Raw genomic sequence first — 23,076 nt, 5'->3', positions numbered from 1 at the left:
AGTGGCCCAGAGATGGAGGACAGGGTGGGACAGGACAGATTCAGGGGACAGTTTGCACAAGAAACCACAGACTGGAACAGGAAAAGGAAAAAAAGTAAGAAATAAAACAAGAGGTGTTGAGCAGACAGGCTCATCAGAGTGGCAACCAATTTGATGTGAAAGACATTGGAAGTAGTATCAGTTTGGATGATGTCGTTAAATATGGGAAGTGGAGCAGGGTGCTCATGAGTTAGCACTGAACACAACTTTGAGCTCCCCAGGGTCTCAGCTGACTCATCTGGGAAGTGGATATGGCACTAAGATTTCTCTCACAGTAACGAGGAAACACCTGTAGGAATACATGTGTTAACAGGTTTCACATGGCTACCAGCACGTTTGGAAGAACCTGCCCCCATCAGTCACTTACCCCAGAGTGCCCCAGTGCCTCCCATAAACTTACCGTGCCTTGTCGTACTGGCCTCCCATGAGGATGTTCTCCCTGATGCTGCCACTGATGATCCAGGCCTGCTGGGGAACATAGGCCAGGCTCCCGTGTACCCCTACAGAGCCCTCGAGCAAGTGCATCTGCAGCAGAATGAATCCAACCTCAGGACCAGGACAGGGCCAGGGGGAGGGACCCTGCTGGCTCAGCAGCCACACTACCCTTCAGGATTCTGCAGTTCTCCTAGACAAAAGAGTCACCCTGAACCTGAGCCTCGTTGGGCCTCCTGCAGTGGGTCTGAGGGAATGGCCGTGAAAATGTGTGGAAGGAGATCCTCTGAGCTAGGACTGTATCCAAGGATCCCCCTGAAGACTTCCTATGGTTTCTCCTCTCATGTCCCCACTCCCACAGTCCCCAGCAGCCAGGGCCTCCCTGGTTCACAGTGCAGACTGCAAATATCAGGCCATTTCTGTCCATGCTTAGGCACTGCAGAATTACATTTGTGAGGCATAATAAGATTTTCATGTTAGATGGCAACATGGACTTCTTTTTGGACATTATGAAGTATTTAGTTGAACACGTATCATAACCACTGTAATTTAAAATAGTTCTATGAAGTGTGTCTCTAGATAGATGAAGGACATATGCAAATGGCACCAACTATTGAATAGAGGTAGTGAGTAAAATTAGCCCCATGTTTCCCCAGGTTCCACACCCATGGATTCCACCAACTGTGGATAGAAAACATTTGGAGGAAAATGTCACAGGACCAGCACCATGGCATAGTAGGTGAAGCTTCTACTTGGGGTGCTAGCATCCCATATAGATGCCAATTCAAGTCCTGGCTGCTCCAGTTCTGATACAGCTTCCTGCTAACATGCCTGATAAAGCAGCAGAAGATAGCTCAAGTTTTTGAGCCCCCACATCCATGTTAGAGACCCTAAAAAGCTCCAGGCATCTGGCTTCAAATCAGCCCAGTTCCAGCCATTGCAGCCATTTAGGGAGTGAACCAGCGGTTGGATGATCTCTCTCACCTGTTTTCTCTGTAAATCTGCCTTTCAAATAAAAATAAACAACTGACAAATCTTAAATAACCCAGTATAAAAAATTTAGAAAGAAAATGACACATCTATACTATATACATACAGAATTTTTTTCTTACCACAATTCCTTAAACAATGGAGTAGCACAACTATTTGCATAACACTCACATCATATTACATCATGAGGCATCCAGAGCTAACTAGAAGTATCGTGGTGGCTGTGTGTAGCTTGCATGCTAAGCCAGTCCCCTCAGTGACTGGGGCATGCTTGCTATGGGTCTTCACTGCAGTGATCTTCCTGTTTCTGTGTGACAAGGTCAAATACTCATGTTGAAAACAGGAGAGACCATTCCCTTGCTCCCTGCCATCCCAACCCCCACAGGGCCTCAATATCCCTGCTATTTTTCAGATATTTTACTTTTGATTGGGAATCAGGCTTTAGTTAATAAAACAAAACTAAAATGGAATCTCAAGACAGCAGGTGTATGACTCCGCTGTTAGGATGCTGTATTGGAGAGTTTAAGTTCAAATCCAAGCTTCATTGCTGGTTCTAGCTCCCTGTAAATGCACACTCTGGGAAGAAGCAGATGAAACTCAGATAGCTGGGTCCCTGACAGCCAGGTGTGAAACTCCAGGCTCCTCCTGGCTTTTTTCTGATGCAGTCCCAGCTCTTGCAGGTATTTGGGGGAATAAACCAGTACTTCTCTTTCACTTCCTGCCTCTCCCTCGAGGTAAATAAAATCAAACACATACTAACTTTAAAATAGGAATAAAATTACCTTTTGCTTCCCTTTATTGGAAGGAAAGTGCTTTAACTGTGTGCAGAGGAAGCTGTTAAACACTGACCACAGAGAAAGGGGGCCTTGCACAAGGCTGCTCCAAAACACTGCTGTGATGAGAGCTTCCACCCTGGCTCACACCCTTCCTGCAACATGACCTTGGGCGAGTCACCTCTCTGAGCCTCATCTATAAGTGGGTCCCAAAGAGTGTGTCCTGCTCTTGGGGTTGGTAGCAAGGTTAACCGGAAAAATGGAAAGCTCTAGTCCTGATGCACAATCAACTGCTGGATTACTTTTTTTTTTTACTGGAACCTTCCTTCTCCCCAGGTATACAGAAGGTGAGTGGAGGCAGTCAGGCATAGGCACAGGGGTGGAAGGCACCACATTGATGTGATGGGAGACAGTTGGCATTGGCACCAAACCCATCATATCCCTAGGAGGTGATAAGTTGGGCTGTGCACACTTGAGAGAAGGAACTGAGTGGAGCAAGGTCAACTGGTAGCTTTCCTCACAAGGCAGGAAGCAGGGCTGATGGCTGCAGAAAGAAGAGCGAGCAGAGAGATATTCCGGGAGGTGGTGAGGCTGGGTGCTGCTCAGGGAGGTCCCTTCCTGGTTGTGGCCATGAACACACAGCAAGGATTGCAGGAAGCAGCGTGATCCCAAGGTGATGAGCAAAACGGTAGACTGGCTATGAAGCTGGGCTTAAAAGTACCCATGGAAAATGGAATCGAGGGTTCTGATCTTATAGGCAAGGGCACCCAGGAGGCAAGCAGATTCTGCTGTAGGCTCGTAAGCAATGCATCCCTCTCCCTCCATATATCATTTCACTTCTGATGCCATCCCACTCCTTAATGGGATGAGTTTGCTTCCATGGGAAGATTTTATTATTATTATTATTATTTTATTGAAAAGGCGGATATACAGAGAGGAGAGACAGAGAGGAAGATCTTCCATCCAATGATTCACTCCCCAAGTGACCGCAATGGCTGGAGCTGGGCCAATCCAAAGCCAGGAGCCTCTTCCAGGTCTCCCACGCAGGTGCAGGATCCCAAAGTTTTGGGCCTTCCTCGATTGCTTTCCCAGGCCACAAGCAGGGAGCTGGATGGGAAGTGGAGCTGCCGGGATTAGAACCGGTGACCATTTGGAATCCTGGCGCGTTCAAGGCAAGGGCCTTAACCACTATGCCATCGCGCTGGGCCCGATGGGAAGATTTTTAATAACAAACCAAGCTCTGCAATACACTGCTATCATTATGGAGAGCAGGTGTGTTGAGGGGAGGGCAGGGGGCATGGGTTTGGAGTTCCAAGTGCTAGCTCAGGGTGGAGAGAAATTATCCCAGCAGAGGGCATACCTCTGGGCACAGGTACAACCCATTCCACTTATGAAAGTCCTGTTTGCTCAGACCCCCTGTGAGACAGAAGGCAGGTGAAGGAGCCTTCCCCAGGAGCTGGAGGCTTGGAGTGGGTGGATAACCTGGGGTAAGAGGGGCTGCAGGCCACTTACCTCCCCAAGGACAGCTGACAGCAGGCTGCTCTTCCCACTCCCTGTGCTGCCGCAGATCCCCACCAGGGAACCCTGCAAGGCCATGTAGAACACTCAGGCATGGGGATATCACAGCCCCGCCATTCTTCCCTGGACTGTCCATTGTTCAGGAGCTCAGTGACAACCAGGAAATAAGAAACCTCAATCCAGGACAGCATCTACTCTGGGGTCCTAGGAAAGTCATTTAGCCTCTCTGAGCCTCAGTCTCTTCATCTGTAAAATTGGGATCGGGAAAATGACCTCATAAAACTCTCTCTCACACACACACACTCACTTATCTACTCACTTCCTCCCTCATTCATTCATTCATCTGTCCATCAGATAGTGAATGTATGGGGGCTGTTGCCTGGGCGCTGGAGAGGGCTGTGGTGAGAGGTGGCTGCATGGGGGAACAGATGTTGGGGCAAAGCTGACAGATTTTGCTAATTGGCTGGGAGGCCGGGAGGGGTGCAAAGGAACCCCTGGAAAGAAGGTGGTGACATTGCATGAGATGAAGACTGTGTAAACTAAGATCTTGTTTCACTTGGAATGCTTGGGAGGACATCCAAGAGTGAGGTTAAATAGGCAATTGAGTCTGGAGCTCAGAGGAGATGTCAGGAATAGAGGTGACAAGACAGAGCCGACATTCAAAGCCCAGTGACCGGAGATGGTCGCCAAGGGAGAAGGTCACCTATTGACACCTGTTACTATTGAATATGAATGCCGTTGCTAGATATTAGATGTGCTGTCTAATATGGTAATGCCTATTATATGATTATATGGTTATTATGAGGATCAATGTTTGTTCTGCCTATGTCATCATTGTCACTATTCTGTATTTATGTGTCTCTATACGTAATCGAGAAAAGCGAAAGTAAAAGTGCCACAAGAGCCAGGTAGGGCGAATCTACAGAATAACAAGGTTACAACATGCCATGTAGAAGTTAACACACACTGGGAATATGACAAATGCTAATTTAGTCTCCTGCTCCTTTTCTTTCTCTTGTCCCTCCAACAGACCAGCACACAGTAGTCAAAGTATTCTGGGGCTTGCCTGTACTCCGAGAATAACAGCTGATCAATGAATCCATACGGTAGTGTAAAAGATATTCTACATCTGCCGTCTGTGTGAATTCTGAAGGGTTTGGGGGTGGGTAATTTTGAAATGAAGCAATAGGGTGCCTAGCTAAGCCCTGAGCCTGAGGCTCTGAACTGACAGTATGTTTGCTTGGGCTAACCAGGCTACCTGTGACACCACCAGGTTTATCTTGCGCAACTCTGGGCCCAGCCTGTCCCTTTTGTCCTCTGGCTTGAGGGCACCTAAATGGGGCTGAGCTTCGGCCTTCGCCACAGCAGTGTGTCCATTCTTCTCCAGTTCCAAGGCTTCATTGGCCATCCCAGCACAGATAAGTTGCCATGACAACGTGGCCTCCTCTAAAACCAGGGCTTTGCTGGGGTCATGCAATGCTTGGACATAGGCAACACGGTCCTCCTGGAGGAAAAACTTCTGTAAAGACAAAATGCAAGGAGGGGAATGAGAATTCCATGCTTTGGTTCCGTGGAAATGTGCACCTTGGCTTAGTGAACATCTAACAGACAAGGAAATTTGAAAGTGGGATAACCATTAGGAGACAACCAGGTTCTGCTAATGGAAACCCTATGCCAGGATTTTCTAGCTCTACACCGCTGGATCACTCTTCCTCATCAGCATACCCATGTACCCTCAGTTGACCAGGGTCTAATCAACACTGGCCTCATTCCAAGGGATATTACACAATGACCTACAGGATTACTGTGTAGTTTTTTTTTTTCCTTAATGTATGTGTATTTAGAAAAGTTCTGCCCAGATGTCACACTGTGGAAAATATTTTGGGTCATACATTTCATAATATGCCCATTGACAGGTCCTGTCTCCCTTTGTGCTTCTATCTCCTTACTTGCAAAACACAGGAGAATTAACAACAAAAGGGTGAGTGGGACACACACCTGAAGATGCACATACAAAGAGATCTAGAAGGACACTTGACATTCTAGACTTTCTTGCCTCCTCAGAGCTAAGAGGGTAGCGTCTTCAGCTCTGCTCACCCCTCAGGTAAACCCATGCTTGGGGATGGAGGTAGAAGGGAGGACTAGGCACTCCCCAGGGGAGGAAGACAGACACAGGTTCCTGATGCACCTGCTAAGAAGGTAGTAAAGGCAGCTGATAAGCAGAGAACTCTTCTCTGTGTGACCAGACAAGCCAAGTTGATTCTAGCCTCAGGGTTCCACGTAGCCATGAGCACCCAGTTCAAAGGCCACAGTAGCCTCCAATCCTTCCAATACACACTCTGGAAACATCACAGAGTTTTGATGGCTTCTTAGCTCACTCTGAGATCGGATATTGTCCTCTTGGATCATTAATTTACCTGCTAATTATCTGTTTCTAATATCAAGCCGGATTTCACTAAGAGCAGGGAACCCTGGTCGTGATGCTCAATGTAGTATTTACAGTGCTAACATGGGCAGATCCTCAACAAACATCTTTTTGAATACATAAATGAAAAGGTAAGTAAATGACATAACTGGGGACTACACATGCTTATTTTTAAAAATAGGTTTTGCTAAGCTGTCTTTACTTTTGTATGCTTTATTCCAAAAGAGACAGAAAGGGTATTCCCCAAATGCCTACAATTGGTGATCATGGAGTCAGTAGCCAAGAACTCAGTGTAGCTTTCCATGTGTGGGTGGTAGGAACCCAATTACTTAATCCATCACCTGCTGCCTCCTAGGGTCTGCACTGGCAGGAAGTGGGAATTGGGAGCTGGAGCTGAGAACATGGGAGCTTTAGGGGGAAATCGAACCAAGGTACTGCAATAAGAGATGCTAGTACTTTACCTGTCTTTGCTGCTGCCCAAATGCTTGCTCCCACATGTATCTAAAAATGAGATGGCTCAAAGATGTCTTAAAAATTGGTTTAGGTGAACACTTTCAAATTGAACATCTTGTTGAGGCAAAACTTACCATGTGAATAAGAGATGTCATCCATTTCACAGTTGTTGAATGTGAAGTAAAACACAGATTGAGAGCATGGGGCAGGTTGTAGCAAACTGCACCCCGACAGCCCACTTAAACAAACAGCTCTCACTTTCGCCCCAGCCACTTATCGAATGGGAGACACACTGTCCCAAGATCTGTTTGGAGAGTGGGCACCAACCTGGTCCATGTGTCACATGCAGTGCCCACAGCAGCCCAGTCACAGAAGGGTACTGAGCTAGCCAATCTCTCTGTGTACCCAGGCCATGTTCTGTCTCAGCCAGAGGCATGTTCAAGATGCATACACAGGGTACTGAGGGCAAAGGTGCACGGAGGCAGAGGATAATGCAGCCACTGAGGACTTACCTTGAACCTCTTGACCGCAGGTTTGGAATTGGCGAAGCCCTTGATGATGAAGGGCATGATGAACACGGACAGCCGCAAGGGGTTCATGATGGCCACGGTGATGAAGGCCTGCAAGAAAAGCCGGAGGAGGCAGTGAGAGGCACAGCCTTTGCTTCCTCCAGTCCCAGGGATCTCTAACCCTGGGCCTCAATCCAGAAGCACCCTGTGCCTCCCAACAAGCAATCCCTTTATTTGGCAGAGGTCAAACTGCTATTTGGAAACCTGGGAGAAGGGGCAGGGAGAGTGCCCATCTTAGTCTTAGAACCAGGACATCTAGCCCTCTTTGCCACTTAACCACTGGGTAATTCTGTCATTCTGGGCATGTTACCACCCACTAGGCTCAGATTTCTTCAGGAACAAAAACCATATAGTTTTCCCAGAAACAAAGTTGGGAAAACACTCAGAATCCATGTGAGGGAACCTTGTCCACTGTCAAAGTAACCTGAGACTCCATTACTGCTGTGGAGATGGTGTTCCTTCTTTGCCTTTGATGATGGTCCTTTCTAACATCCCATTCTCCTTGCCCTTCCTGGCTAACCCTCGCCTCACTGTGACCATAGCTAACCACAGCAGGCTCTTAGGATCCCAGAATGTGGCCTCCCAGAGAACCCCACAGTCCACGCCCATTACTACATCTTTCTACTTCCTACCAAGCCCAGAGATAAACTCTAAAGGAGTACGAAGTCCTGAGTCTAATTCTACCTGGTGTGACCCAGAAGTCCCCCTGAGTCTGTGCCCCCAGGCCCTCTCAGGGGTATTTCTCTGGCGCAGGCCTGAACCAAACAGAAGTGACAGTTGCCTAGAGCACAGACCTTGACTCCAGACTCTGAAATGCTCTCTCTACGTGTTTCATGTGCAATCTGCTGGGCTTCCTGGCTGAACAACCACCTGTCCAAAAGCTGAGCCCTGTCTCATTCTCTTCAAAGAAGTGGAAGTTATAATCCTGAAGCACAGGTGCTGAGTCCCGGGGTCCAGGTCAGACCACAAAGGGAAAGACCAAAGAGGCTACACTTTTCAATCTGAAATGTATTTCCATGGGCCTTATTTGGGGGTCAGAGAAACTCCTCCATTTGAGACTCTCAACCTGAAGAGTTCTCTGGGAACAGCCAGGGCTGTAATCACACATGCTAATGACCCTGCTCCCCTTCCCCTCACCCTCCCGCTGCCCAGGATTCTGCTGTGCCTCCCTGCCACAGCTTCTATCCAAGGCACATCACCTCCTTAGATGGGCTGAGACAGAACACTTGAGCATCTGCAAAGTCTGGACCATCACAGTCAGTGTGGATAACAGTCACTTGTAAAGTGTCCAGGCCTTTGAAAAGACCTAAGAACAGTCCCCAGTACAGTGCAGACAAGGGAAACACTGAAGAGACTTACTAAGGAGGCTGTGAGTTTGAATTCTAAGTGTATGTGGGCGAGAATCATGACTGTAATGGACACTGTCGGGGAGATAAACAAGGTGCTGGTGACCAGGCTCTGGATAACCCCACTCTTCTCCAAGAGTTTCTTTTCTCTTCTTCTGAGGTCTGGGTTAAAAAAAAAGAAAAACAGCACTCTGAAAAATAACCATAGGAACATTCTCTATAGACCATAGCACAATCCTCAAAACATGAAAGAGATCCCACACCTCACCCAAGAGGCTGGGTCCAGCCATGACATCATTACATTCTGATCAGAAAACTGGAGTTTCCTTACCTTTAATTTTTGTTGCAAATGGCTTTTCCCAGGCATACATCTTCACCAGCTTAATGAAAGTGAGGACTTCACTGGTGATGCGGATGCGCTGGTCACTGACCTGAAATGTCTGACTCTGTATCTTCACCATCGTACTGGTCAGGAATACCTAGAGTCAGGAGGTAGCAGGTTGATTGCTATGCAAGAGGTGTACCTCACCAAGGCAGGAATATGCAGTCTGAGCAACCAGGAGTACAATTTTGTGTTGTTTAATGATGGGGGTACTTGCTGAGAAATGCATGGTTAGGTTATTTTGTGATCATGCAAATACACATGGCAGAACAGACTTCCACAAGTCTAGGTGGAATAGTTCATCCACTCACTGTAGCCTCTTGATGCATTCAGAGGCAGATACACACCAGGGGAATGATGCTGCTATTAATGTGACATTTCAGTTATACAGTAAACATTTTTTATATAAGTAGGAAGAGTATACACCAGGGGCATGGTGCAATGACTCAGTAGCTAAATCCTCACCTTGCAAATGCCGGGATCCCATATGGATACCGGTTCATATCCCAGTCGCTCTACTTCCCTTCCAGTTCCCTGCTTGTGGCCTGGAACCCTAGTGTGAGACCTAGAAGAAGGCTCCTGCCTTTGGATCAGCTCAGCTCCAGCCACTGCAGCCACTTGGGGAGTAAACCAGTGGACGGAAGCTCTTTGTCTCTACCTCTCCTTCTCTCTGTAAATCTGCCTTTCCAATAAAAATAACCATTTTTCAGATCATGTTCCTGTCAAGAAGTGACACCTGACTGTACTGCCAAAGGCAGGCTCTAGACACAGGTTGAAGACCTGGCTTTAACTGCATGGAATAAAGCCACAGACTCCCTGGTCCCTATGAAGGTGTCCCAGGGAAGCCTGTCCAGCCATCACTGGTCTTTGGGTCCCAAGCTAGGCTAATATGTGGCTCCTTTGCCCCAAACACTAAACTCTGCCACAAGTGTAATCACCTTCTGATGAAAGTACCTATTCAAGAGGAAAACATTCCACTTCAGTACTTTAGAGCACACATAAGCCAACAGCCCCATCTGTTTGGCCCACCTGAATCTTCAGGAGCAAATTTGTATCCCTTTTCCCATTAGACTGTGCTGTGCCAAAGGTTAAATGTCATCTGCACTAATTCTGGATAAAAGGGAAGAGAAATCTCACACAGAATTAGCATTGTGGCACAAAAGCTTAAGCTGTCATCTGCAACACTAGGTCCCATATTCAAGCACTGGTTTGTGTACTAGTCTATCTGTTTTCAATCTAGCTCCCTGATAACATGCCTGGGAATGTAGCAATTGATGGCCCAAGTAACCACATGAGAGACCCAGATGAGTTCCTGCCTCCTGGCTTTGGTGAAGCTCCAAATGCTGCAGATATTTGAGGAGGGAACCAGTTGAAAGAATCTTTTTATTCCTGTTTGTCTCCGCCTTTAAAATAAATAAAATATCACCTGTAATTTGGTACCCAAATGTTGTGGCCGGAGAAATTTGAGGTAGGAACTGAAGATGAATCTTTACCACTACTGTAAAAGTCAATAAGATCTAGCATCTGCACTTTGAGAGCCCTGAGAGTTCTGAGAATGCTCTAAATCAGATGGGTGGCAAAGACAGACATACCTCCAATGGGAAGACCAGGAGGTAACACGCAGTTGCAATAAGCGCGGTGGGACCAAGGGTGTAGTAGGCAGCAGTGGTACAGGTGATCAGCAGTGCACAGGAAATAAACACCAGTGGGCCAAAGTTCACTGCATCAAACAGGTGGTTTATGTCACTGGTGAAGAAGCTGATGGCCTGTAAAATAGTAAGCTCTTGGGCATGGGTATTGCCTTTCCAGGGACCCAGGAAGAGTGGTACCACAGTGTATATTTTATATTAGAACAATCAAGTTGCAGAATACCACACAAAAAGTAGCACTATTTATATAAAAATGTACATTTCCCAAACAATTTGTTTGTAGTGAACTTATGGATGTATCCAAGTGTACTTTAAAAGGTTTGGAAGTACACAAACAAAATTGGTAGTGAGTACAGGGGAAGTGGCTAGATGTACGGCACCCTCTGTATAAGCTTAATGCTGTTTCTAAGGACAATGTATGCGGGGAAGGGGTAAAATTTTAAAAAACATCTTAAAATGAACTGAGGATGGTATCTGGAGATATCTAAAACAGCTAACCTGCATCTTTTTTTTGTTTGTTTTTGCTTTTGTTTTCTGTTTTTGTTTTTGTTTTATTAATTACATTGCATTATGTGGCACATTTTTATATGCACTGGGATTCCCCCCACCCCTCCCCAAACCCTCCCCCCACAGTGGATTGTTCCACCTTATTGCATTTCCATAATTCAAATTCAGTTGAGATTCTTTCATTGGAGGTATTTACCAAGCATACAGTCCAGCATCTTATTGTTCTGGTAAGTTCAATAGTTTCTTGGTGAGACCATCTCTGGTCTGAAGGTAGAGCCAGCAGAGTATCATCCCAATCAATTAAAAGCCCCAACATAATATTTACAACCAATTACAACATTATGGCATTAATTGACATGGTATTGAATAACCAATATGTTAACAGGAAAATGCAGGTTCTCAACCACAACCTGTGACTTCTTCATAGACATTTCCATTTTGGTTTACATTCATCTGTGTTCTATACACCTTAAAATGGCTATAGATTGCCATTCAGCTGTCTCCTGTCTATTTTAGTTTTAGTATTTAGCAGTTTATAGCATTGATGCATGGTTTCTCTGAACCTGGCTGTTTTTTGGGTAGTCTAACTCTATAACAAGACATATGTCAACAGTTTAGGTGAACAGTTATAGGAGGGGTGTGCAGAGAAATCTTCAACACTCCAGTGAAGAGTAACTAATTTTTGTGTCCCACCCAGTGAGTTATAAGTGCATCTCTGCTGTTTCCTGTCTGTTTCTAAGCTTTCCTTGTTATTCTCTGTCTATCTATTCTAGTTTGTTTGTTTGTTTTGAGGGGTTTCTGGAGCGATCCTGATGGTCATTACAAGAGAGAGGGTGGGGACCCAAAGTTGGAAGCAGGCACGGACCAAAGAAAGCTCCTCTCCCTAGTCCCGAAGGAAGTTTACTGTTCTTCTGTTTCTGCAGACCGCTCAGGGATCCTTAACCTGGATCTTGAATGGACTTTTACAATGGCAGGGGTTGGAGGAAGGGTTGAGGAGCCCGGAGGGTTTGGGGACTGGAAGTCAGTCCAGCCAGAATGAGAGAGGGAAGTCAAGTTAGGGCTAGAAGACAGGCTTTAGACAGAGCTGAGACTGAAAGGGGCCGATGTCAGATCTCTATGGAGTTGGACTTGAGGCTAAGAGCCAAAGCCTTTTTCATAAATGCAAAGGACCCTTTCAATGTACAAATAATCTGTGCTCCTCAGGCAACTGGTAAGCCTTAAAAAACTAGAGGAATCTAAATTAAATATATAAAATTGTAATACTGCTCATGCTTTGGGGTTCTAAGTGTTGGTGTTACGTGGTAAGGAGAGCAGAAAAAGGTCCTACCAAGGATCCAGCAGGTGCTCACCTCTCTCTGATGCAAATAAGAAAAGGCAAGCTCAGAGGAGTCATCTCTGAAGGCTTTGCACTTGTCCCCCACTGCTCTCAGTAGCCTGCTGGTTCAGGGCATATGCATTCCAAGTGCATTGTTTTTGGTTTTATCCCTGGGGCTCAGAACAGAATTGCTCAGACAGGTCCCAGTTACTATTTATTGAATGAATGTAAAAATCATCTCAAAGACCCCCAAAATGCAAGAGCAGCTTGCTGAGTGTGTGTACAAGGATGTCTAGCTGTTTTCATAACCCAAAAGCAACTGCTGATGGCTGCCCAAGGCTCAACCCAGGGATTACGTTCTTATTCTTCTCCTTCTCTTAACTCCTCTTCTCCTTCCCCAGGTTCAGTCCCCAGGGTGGTGACACCAAGAGGAAGGGTAGGGAATGATGCCCTGGTTGTGCAGCCCTAGGTACCTACCTCCCCCGAGGTGATGCGTGTTAGGGACTTGGACCTCATGAGCTTCTCAAAGGCAAGGGAGCAAACAGCCGTGCGAAACCGGATGCCTGTGTGCTGGTTGACAATCCAGCAGGAGCTCAGGCTCAAGGACTTCAGACACTCGATCAGAAAGAGGCTGAAGCAGAGCCCCACCCTGTGGATGATGCTTCCTGACTCATCTTGGGAAGATTCTAGGATCCTGGGTATGATCAGCACCTGAAAGAATACAAAAGTCTGAATTGTTTGGATCCTCCTAAGCCTTGTTTCAGACACACACTTGATATTGTGGAAAGAAGCATTGGGAGGTTGGGGATTTGTCAAGGGATCACAAAAGAACAAAAAACAAAACAAAAGAAGGTACAATCCTATTCTCAAGAAGCTCAGAGTCCATTTGAAAAAGAAGACTTAGGAATTCAACTGACTCAGACCATAATCCCACCTCTTGCAGCCAGAATCTGGTCCTGACTGCCGATGGGTGGGACACACAAACAGGCTCATACGGGAGAGAGTAAGTGACTGTTTGCAAAGATGTGGACAGAATTTGGGAACCCCAACCAAAGATGGTGGAGCACCCAGGAGCAAGCAACAGCAGGCAATGGTGACCTCCACAGCCTTAAGGGGCAAGGAGAGGGTGCAGTTAATGGAATCCAGATAGGGGTGTCCTGGGACAGGGGTCCCTGATAGGAGCTCTGATCACCAACCTCCAGCTCAGGAAGAAGCAACCTGCCCGGTTTCATCCCTTCCTCCTGGCTCCTGTTAGCATTTCTCATTGACCAAACACAGAAGCAAAGGGTAGGGAGGCCCTTTCATGTAATAAGATGTATGCATGTCCCACACTTTGAGCACAGGGCAGAGTGGAAAATGATGAAGGGGGAAGAGATATAGAAGGGCAATGGAGATCACCAGCATGAAAACATGTTTGTGCTGTCATCACCTGTGATTCCTTCCTAACCCACATCCACTCTCCCCTTGGACAGTGACGGTGCCTCAGTTCTCTTGTTAGGAGGATCTCACCTTCCCCCGCCCAGCCCTGTAGTCTAGGATGAGTTGTCAATCAAGGCGCTCCACCTTCTCTAGTCACCAGATGGGCATGTGACTCCCATGGGCACACTGGATGCTTTCTCTAAAAGCAGAGGACCTGTAGGATGGGAGACCATCAGAGCCCACTCATCCCAGCCATGGCACACAAGGACACTGCTTCCTGCTGCTTAACCTCCTTAAGCTGCTCAGCTACTTCCCAAAGCAGCTAGCATGCACTGGGCTAGACCATGCTGCAAGTGTTTTGTGTACTTATTTAAAGGTATTACATTCTCTATTTGAAAACTCTTACACATTGAGGGTTTTCACAAAGTCTATCCCTGAGGGTAGCATGGATCTTCCTGAGGAAACCAAGGCACAGATAGGACAATTAGGTTGCTCAAAGTCAGTGGCAGGGCCAAGGTTTAGCTAGAGAGATCATAGTCTTCACTCCTATGCTATACTGACCCCCAGAAAGGTTTTTATTCTCTGGGTAGCAGCTGAGAGACAACAATATCTTCAGCTCCTGGCATGGGCTTGAACATGTCCCAGTATTACTTTCAACCTCTCAAGTCTGGAATCCTTCCAAGCCATGTTAAGTCCACCGCTCACCGGCCCGAGCATGCTCAGAATTCCAAAGCAGCAGCCAAGAAGCACATCTAGAGTAAATCTTGTTCTCTGGAACCTCAGCATCACACGAGGCATGGAAGCTTTTTCAGACCCGTGCCTGGAGACCTCTTCTTCCCAAAGGCGTTGGAGCCTTGAAAGGAGAAACATTGAACCAACTGAAATCGCTTCCTGTGAGAGAGAAGTAATTAGCGAAGGACATCGAGAGCCAGAGAAAGACAGAGACGGATGAGTGCCAGGTGTCTGGGATTGAAAGCTGAGGGGTGATACTAGACTGGCAAGGTCAGAACCCCAGACAGCACACATTCCTAAGACAAAGAGTTCAAGGAGCTCACCACTTCGCCATGAGTTCTGCTCTCCCACCTCCTCCCTCTGGGCATGCCATGATCCACCCGAGGACTTTGTGGCTGGGATGGTGGTTAGATAACAACAACTAAGTGGGTCAAGTCAGCATGAAATGTGAATCAGCAAACCAATGCTGCCAGGACAGGGGCTGTCCTCTCTTACAGTGAGAGATTCCTTCTTCCTTGTCCCTTTCCTCCCCGGGAAAGCTTCTCCCTGTCCGCTCTTCTGAAAGGCCTCTCCCTCTTCATCCTGGCCTGAGCTGTGCTAGACGTGGCACCATGTTTCATCCAAATACCTAGATATGCAGAAACATCCCAACATAACGAAGCAGAGAGTAAAATACAGGACATCTCCTATAGAATCCTCAATGTTCATGAATTACCAATATTGTGGAATTTTCTGTGTCATCTCTGCTTTTCTGTTGTTGCTGCTGCTGCTTGAGTACTTACAGCAAAACTTCGACATCGCATCATGTTTTTAAAATATTTATCTTTATTTGGAAGGCAGATTTTTACAAAGAGGAAAGAAGAGAGGCCTTCCTTCTATTGGCTGATTCACTCCTCAGATGCCCACAATGGCCAGAGCCAAGCAGACTAGGAACTGGGAGCCAGGAGCTCCTTCCCAGAATCACACATGGGTGCAAGGACATATCTGAGAGACCACTGTTAGCTGTTGTTTTTGCTTATTTATTTTCACTTTACTTGAAAGGCAGAGAAACAGAGGAAAACATAGAGATCTTCCCTCTACTGGTTCATTCCCCAAATGTTGGTGACAGCTGAAGCTGGGCTGGGCTGAGGCTTTGAGCTTAATCTTGGCATTCACCTCACATGTGGATAACAGGCACTCAAGTACTTGAGCCACATCTGCTGTCTCCATGAGGCATCATTAGCGAGAAGCTGGAATTGAAAGTGGAGAAGTCGGGACTTGAACCAGGCTCTCCAATAAAGGACTTGAATATCCCAACTGGTGGCTTAATCTTTGTGCCAAACACTATCCCTGGTTAAAACACAAAAACAAAAATGAAGGTTTTTTTTTAAAAAGATGATACAGTTCCATAGGCCCTGATAGGCTACTTGAGTCTCATTTTAAGCTGCAGCTGTGTGTCCTCTACTGCATTTCTATGCCACTTACTTGAAACTATTTATCCTATAGAATTCTTAACTTTCTGGATGGAACGGTTACCTTCCTGGGGTAGTATCTAGTATAACTTCCTCCTGGAAGTTAGAACTAAAGCCTTAGTGAAATTCAGAATTCAAACCATATGGCAAAAATACTTAACAAGCAATGGCATGTGTCTTCCCTTGCCCATATTAGGAGCAACATGATACTTGTCATACGATTTCTAGTGATGTTAGGATAGACCATTAAGTTAGGGCATGTCACCTGGACTCTGATTTGCAAGTTTGCCTCTATCAATGATCATTGCCCAGAGCTGCTTCTACCTGACAAAAAATAATTTATTTTATGGTTGTATCATTCCCTTCTGTATCTAGCAGCCTGAATTTTTCTGTAAATAATGGCCTTCCCGGGGCCCAGCGGTGTGGCCTAGTGGCTAAAGTTCTTGCCTTGAACATGCCAGGATCCCATATGGGTGCCGGTTCTAATCCCGGCAGCTCCACTTCCCATCCAGCTCCCTGCTTGTGGCCTGGGAAGGCAGCCGAGGATGGCCCAGAGCTTTGGGACCCTGCACCCGCATGGGAGACCTGGAAGAGGTTCCTGGTTCCCGGCTTTGGATCGGCACAGCACCGGCTGTTGCAGTCACTTGGGGAGTGAATCATCGGACGGAAGATCTTCCTCTCTGTCTCTCTGTATATCTGACTTTGTAATAAAAATAAACAAATCTTTAAAAAAAATAATGGCCTTCCCTCATTGCCCTGAAATATGGTTAGTTCAGGAAATTGTCCTAGTTTTAAAACAATGTTAATCATTCTTTTTCTAATAACATAAATCCAAGCTCACAAAACCCAGAACCTTGACTTCCAAAAAAACCCCCCAATTACTGCAAATATCCCAGAAGAGTACATGTCAAGCTAATGACACCTATGATGCTTGGGCTTACACAGAACCGCAACAACTACATATTAGTGGGGATCAATAAAGAATATTTGAAAAGCACCAAAGAGGTAATCATGAAACATTTTACATGGGTTTGGCATGATGGTGCAGCTGCTCAGCTTCTGATCCAGCTCCTGACTAACACCACTAAGAAACTGGAGGTGATGGCTCCTGGCTCCTGGCTCCTGCCCTGCCAGCCTTGGCTAAGACATTGGGGTGAATGACCAGCAGACAGAAGATCTGCCTTTCCTTCTCACTCTGTCGTTCTGTCTCTCTCTCTGTGCTTTCACATAATAGATAGATACATTCTTACATTTGTTTAAACAGTCAAGACATATTGTTGTCTATAATGCAAGCAAAGTATTAATAAGAAACAATTAGAAATATCAAAGACTCTTACATACCAAAGCTTCAAAAATAAAGACTCCTAATGGGCTATATCTAGAGGAAATGACTAGCCTTATTCACTCCAATCTTCAAATTCTCAGTACTTCCATTGATGTCATAAAAAGGTCCTTCTTAGCATCCTCTAGTGGAGTTTTCCAGTGGCTTCCACAGGTGAATGCTGTACTCACTGACTGTGAAGCCCTCCTCTAGGTCATGATTGCTCATGTTCTTACAGAAAATATTACTCCAGTGAAACTCCATAGTAATACCGACCTTCCAGTATCAACCTGATGTTGATTCTTCTGTATGCATCTTCCTTTTCATCACTTTTACTGAAAAGCTGGCAAAAACTATGAACTTAGTTTCACTTTTGTTAAAATAAAACAGACCTTTTTGTAACTGCTGCAAAACACAGTGTAACAGCTTTGGGTGTCTGCTTGATTCCAAGACAAAGTTTGGGTGAGTCACGCTTTATCCATGTCACCCCTGAATTTCATCCCTCTTCAGAAACTGCCAACAGACATTGGCAAGGTGCTCAGAAAACACTTCCCAAACTTCATTGAATACAATATCTTGCATTGCAGCATCTCTTCCAGAGGAATTGTCTTCACAGTGCTCAAGATATCTGAGCCCAGTCCACTAGTGAAGGTTCCATTTATCTTCATTTTCCTGAACTCTTCCCATGTTTTAATTTCTTCCTCACAGCACATGGATCAATGCCACCAACTTGAGTCAGGAAATGATCAGATGAACTCTTATCATCCCAACAAATCTTTTCCAGTTCATGCAACTTACCAATCACTAAAAACTCACCAATCTTTTCAGCAATTTGTGTTCCTACTCTGGGCAATTTCTTAGCTTCTGTTAGATTCTTTATTTGATGTGGATCCTTTGCTACAATAGATGTTGCTTTCCTGTAAACATTGCACTTGTAAATAGCGCACCTTCTCTAAATTTATGAATTCCATGAGCACATTGGTGATGCAGTGTTTACTTCCTTGGGTGCCTTTTGCTCATGGTAACCTACTCCTGAAGGCCTCTCATTCAGAACCAGAGTCTGCCCCCTACCCCATCGCCTGACTGGAAGAAGGGATAGAAGGCTGGAGAGACAACTTGCTGAACCAGTTTCAATACTTAAGGCAAGGGTACAGAACTGAACAAGCATTGTTGTGGTGTTCAAGGTGCTTCTAGAAGGCTTAATCCAGCCTTGGATGCCTTCCACACAGCCCCAAGCTGGACAGTCAGCTGTAGTCACTACGTGGCATTTGCTCTTTTATTCTGGCCTCATGTGTCCAGTTCCACTGTCTGTAAAGCAACAAGCACTACCCATGATGCCCAGGGACAATGCAAAGGGACCGTAGGTCTCCCCCTAAAGCATATGCAGCAAGAGCATGACAGACGGATGGGGCGTAATGCGATGTTCTGACCCATGTATTGGATCCATGTATTGTATTTCCAGGCATTAACAGAGAACAGAATCAAAAGATGAGGGTTCTTTGGCACAAAAATGCTTCTTCCATAGTGTTTTCATGATATACTCTTTCCATGAACTTAGCAAAGACCCCCTTGTCTCATTAAATCACTTGGATTTTGTGTTATGTGGGTTTTTTTTTTTAATCCCATTTGATCCTCAAACAATCCTGGTGAAGTACAGGAGATTCAATCACAGGACTGGTGAGCCAGTGGTGGCTTGAGGATCAGGAAACTGTACACAATATTCATTCCTACTGTGGCAAGCTTGATCTGAAGCAGAAAGTCAAAAAGCAGAGGAAGCAGTCATATCTAACTTTGTGGCGTCATAAGCCCTTTGGAAAGCTTGATGAAAGACGTGTATCCTTGCTCCAGAAAGTGATGTCCAGCCCATAAAATGTACACACCATTTCAGAAGACCGATGAACCCCAGGTTAAGAACTGTCCCCTCTCAACTGTGAGTCCTCCACTAAGAAGCAAGAATCAAGCTGCCTGAGGATGGCCCCCACTCTGTAGCACCTCTGGCTCCCACGCCACCAGCGCTTGGTCTTGCTTGCCCAGCATGACTTTACCTTTCAGCGTTCTTGGCCGAGGCATCATGGACTGACAGTGGAGGGATGCTGTTCTCATTCAGGCGATTCCGTAATCCTTGAATCATGAAGGGCGTGAGCCATGACAATGTGAAGTAAGAGAACAGGCCAGAATCCTCTTGAGGATGAAGGGCAGGATGTCTAACAAACAGTGAAAGCTAGTTAAATCAAAAGCAAAATTTTCTCTTTAAAGATTTTATAAATTTACTTGAGCAATCGGCATGGTGATATAATAAGCTAATCCTCAGTCTGCTAGTGTGCCAACATCCCATATGGACACCAGTGCATGCCTTGGCTTCTCCATTTCTTGATCCAGCTCCATGGTCCTTGGGCCCCTTCATCCACATGGGAGATCTGGAAAAAGCTCCTAGCTCCCAGCTTTGGACCTGCCCAGCTCTGGCCATTATAGCAATTTGGGAAGTGAAACAGAGGATAGAAGATTTCTCTCTCTCTCTCTCTCTTTGTGTCTTTCCTTCTCTCTTTGTAAGTATGATAATCCAATAAAATAAAATAAATCTTTAAAAATGTTTTGAAAGTCAGAGTTACAAAGAGAGAAAGAGAATCTTTCATCTGCTCATTCATTCCCCATAGCACTGGCTAGGGTTAGGCTAGGCCACAGCCAGGAGCCTGGAACTCCCTCCAGGTTTCACACACACATAGCAGAGACCCAATAATCTGAGTCATCTCCATCTGTCTTCCCAGGCACATTAGCAGGAACTGGATCAGGAGTGGTGCATCCAGGATGCTGACATCACAGGTGGTGGCTCCATCTGATGGACCACAACACCAGCCCCTCAAAGTCAAGATTTTGAAATGTCATCCAAGTGTAAACACAGGTGTTTCTTTATGACTTCTATTGATCGTAAGTTAAGAAACAGAAACACCAAAAACACCCATCATAGAGGAATTATTTTAAAGGAACAAGTGGGACAGACATACAACCCAGCAGTTAAACTTTCACTGGGATGCTTACATTTTAGTGTGCCTGACTTTGAGTCCTAGCCCCACTCCCAATTTCAGCTTCCTGCTAATGCAGACAGTGGAACACAGTAGTTGATGGCTGAAGTGGTTGAGTCTGCCACCCACATGGGAGATTCAGACTGAGTTCCTGTCCATCAGCTTCAGTATAACTCAGCTCCCACCCTACAGGCATTTGGGAAGTGAACTAGCAAATAAAAGCTCTCTCGTTTCTCTCTCTCTCTCTCTCTCTCTCCCCCCTCTCAAATGAGTAATAAATAAATTGTAGTATTCTCATATTATAAGGTGCAATGCAGAAGCTTTTAAAAATACAGCCAATCTATTATGTAGAACATGGGAAGATCTCCAATCCTCTTAAGCAAGAAAAAAATCTAATTGCAGATCAAAAACAATGTCATTCTATGAAGTTCCCTTTAATGTAGCAAGGCTTAGAAAAGAACCTGGAGAAAATTACATTAAACTATAATTCACTGGAGAGGGTGTCATTGAATTTACTTCTTATATTTAAGGCTAACCTCATAGAGGTTTTGCCACATTACTCTTAGAATGAAGACTGATATCCCTTGACGCTGACTCTAGCGATCTGCCTGGTCCATGCTCACCTTCACATCACCTCACATGCCATGCCAATCATCACGCATGATAATCCAGAGGACAGGCTCCTTCTCTGGCTGGGCACACCCTACTGTGTTTCTTCCAACCCATGGCCAGGCCTCTGCACATGCTGTTTTTCTCTTTCTCTAAGTGCCCTTACCCCTGGCACAAATCAGTCTTCCCCTCTCCCTGGCCTTCTAAGTTCTTGTTCATCCTCCATGTCTCAGCCTAAGTCACTGAGCACTCATCAAGTTGTCACTGCCCTCTTGCCCTGCAGCACCCCGTATGTTGTCCTCACCTGGGCTCACGTGTGCAGGGAAGCATGCTCTTGCTTTCTGACTCCCTGACTGAGGCCCACGATAGCAAAGGTCATGTATGATTGGCTCCCTGCTGTTCCCCAGGATCTAGCTCAGTGTCAGGCACATGCCAGTGTTCAAGGACGCTTGATGAGTGAGTGAAGGAATGTGGTGACTGTGGCAAGTGACCTGACTACATAGGGACATAGTCACAGAACCTTCAAGGCAGGTCCAGGAGTGAGAGTTGTGTTGCCCTGCAAACACCACCGCTCCTCCCCATCAGGACTCACTTTGGCCTGGGACGGAAGGGAATCATGGTTCTCAAGGCAGCATCGTACTTCCCCCAGGGAAGGGTGTCTGTCCTCTCTGGCGCCTCAGTCTTGCTCTCCTGCTGGCTCCAGGACTCATCTTTGACGGGGTGAGTCTTCTTGGGAAAGAAAATCCAAATAGGTCTCAGTTTCATTTCTCAGAAATGCTGTCCTGAAGGAACGTGGGAAAAACTGCAGAATTGGTCATTGTTGAAGGTTAATCTATCAATCATAAAACAAAATATAAAACAAATAAATATTGGGGCCAGTGCAACGGATCAATTGGCTGCTCTCCTCCTGTGAGCACCGGCATCCCATATGGGCTCCAGTTTGCATCCAGCTGTTCTATTTCCCTTCCAGCTTCTTGCTTGTGGCCTGGGAGAGCAGTAGAGGGTATCCCACAGCCTTGGGACCCTATACCTGAGTGAAAGACCTGGAAGAAACTCCTGACTTTGGATCGACTCAGTTCCAGCCATTGCAGTCATTTGGAGAGTGAACCAGTGGATAGAAGATCTTTCTCTCTGTATCTCTGTAAATCTGCCTCTCCAATAACATAAATAAATAACAAGTAAATCTCAAAATATTACAAATTGCTATTTTGACAACTAAAGCAAGGACAGAGGTGATTTGTAGGACTTCATATAAAATAAATAATACTAGTTCAACAGCGCAAGAACGAGTTGATAGAAAAAGATCCAAGCTAGTAGTTAGTTCAGGTAAGAAGAGTTAGGAAATGAAATGAGGGAGAGTCCATAACTGGAGGGAATTGTCAAGGTCCAAGTTGATGTGCCATAGTGATGTGTTCACAGGTGTTTATCATAAAGGAACACATAGATAAATATATGCTAGAAGATAGCTAGGCACATAAATATATACAGAAGGATCAGTATATTTATATGGATATAGACAGAGGTATACACAACTTATGAGGGTTTATCAAGGATTATGATTTATCTAATTGGAGAAGTTTAATGTCCTTTGGGGAAAAAAATCAAGTGTAAATAAAATTGAGACACGGGCCTGGTGCTGTAGCCTAGTGCCGGGATCCCATATGGGCAGCAGTTCTAATCCTGGCAGCTCCACTTCCCATCCAGCTCACTGCCTGTGACCTGGGAAAGCAGTTGAGGAAGGCCCAAAGCCTTGGGACCCTGCATCCCTGTGGGAGACCTGGATGAAGCTCCCGGCTCCTGGCTTCGGTTCAAAGAACACCGACCATTGCAGTCACTTGGGGATGAATCATCAGATGGAAGATATTTCTCTCTGTCTCTCTGTTTCTCTATATATCTGACTTTGCAGTAAAAATAAATAAATCTTAAAAAATAAAATTGGGACGAATTTTTTGACCCAGTTTATGACCATTGACAAACTACTGTTGACACAGTTTCCTGGTATTTTGACGCCAAAAGTATCTACTTACATAGCTAAGTCCTGAAACCATGTCATCACCTCTGTCGAAGCCAAGATTCACATGGTCACCTGAAGATTTGGGGACCCAGTCTGTCCTCCTCCTGGTCAT

General features: G+C 45.7%; 1 protein-coding gene across 2 annotated transcripts in view; it reads right to left on the bottom strand.

Annotated features, from left to right (window-relative positions):
- ABCC11 (ATP binding cassette subfamily C member 11) overlaps positions 1 to 23,076 on the bottom strand; it is a 54,491-nt gene extending 31,415 nt beyond the window's left edge. For both annotated transcript variants that reach the window (XM_058674439.1, XM_058674440.1), the window contains exons 1-12: positions 22,978 to 23,076; positions 21,543 to 21,679; positions 19,367 to 19,525; positions 14,523 to 14,670; positions 12,876 to 13,109; positions 10,520 to 10,693; positions 8,877 to 9,024; positions 8,559 to 8,707; positions 7,143 to 7,250; positions 5,011 to 5,271; positions 3,747 to 3,818; positions 440 to 564 (exon numbers count right to left, since the gene is read on the bottom strand). In XM_058674439.1, coding sequence (XP_058530422.1) covers positions 440 to 564; positions 3,747 to 3,818; positions 5,011 to 5,271; positions 7,143 to 7,250; positions 8,559 to 8,707; positions 8,877 to 9,024; positions 10,520 to 10,693; positions 12,876 to 13,109; positions 14,523 to 14,670; positions 19,367 to 19,525; positions 21,543 to 21,679; positions 22,978 to 23,076 — 1,814 coding nt within the window. The remainder of the gene's footprint in view (positions 1 to 439; positions 565 to 3,746; positions 3,819 to 5,010; positions 5,272 to 7,142; positions 7,251 to 8,558; positions 8,708 to 8,876; positions 9,025 to 10,519; positions 10,694 to 12,875; positions 13,110 to 14,522; positions 14,671 to 19,366; positions 19,526 to 21,542; positions 21,680 to 22,977) is intronic.

The sequence above is a fragment of the Ochotona princeps genome, chromosome 16, assembly GCF_030435755.1.
Source record: "Ochotona princeps isolate mOchPri1 chromosome 16, mOchPri1.hap1, whole genome shotgun sequence".
Lineage (NCBI taxonomy): Eukaryota > Metazoa > Chordata > Mammalia > Lagomorpha > Ochotonidae > Ochotona > Ochotona princeps.
This window is presented reverse-complemented; position numbering and strand designations above follow the sequence as displayed.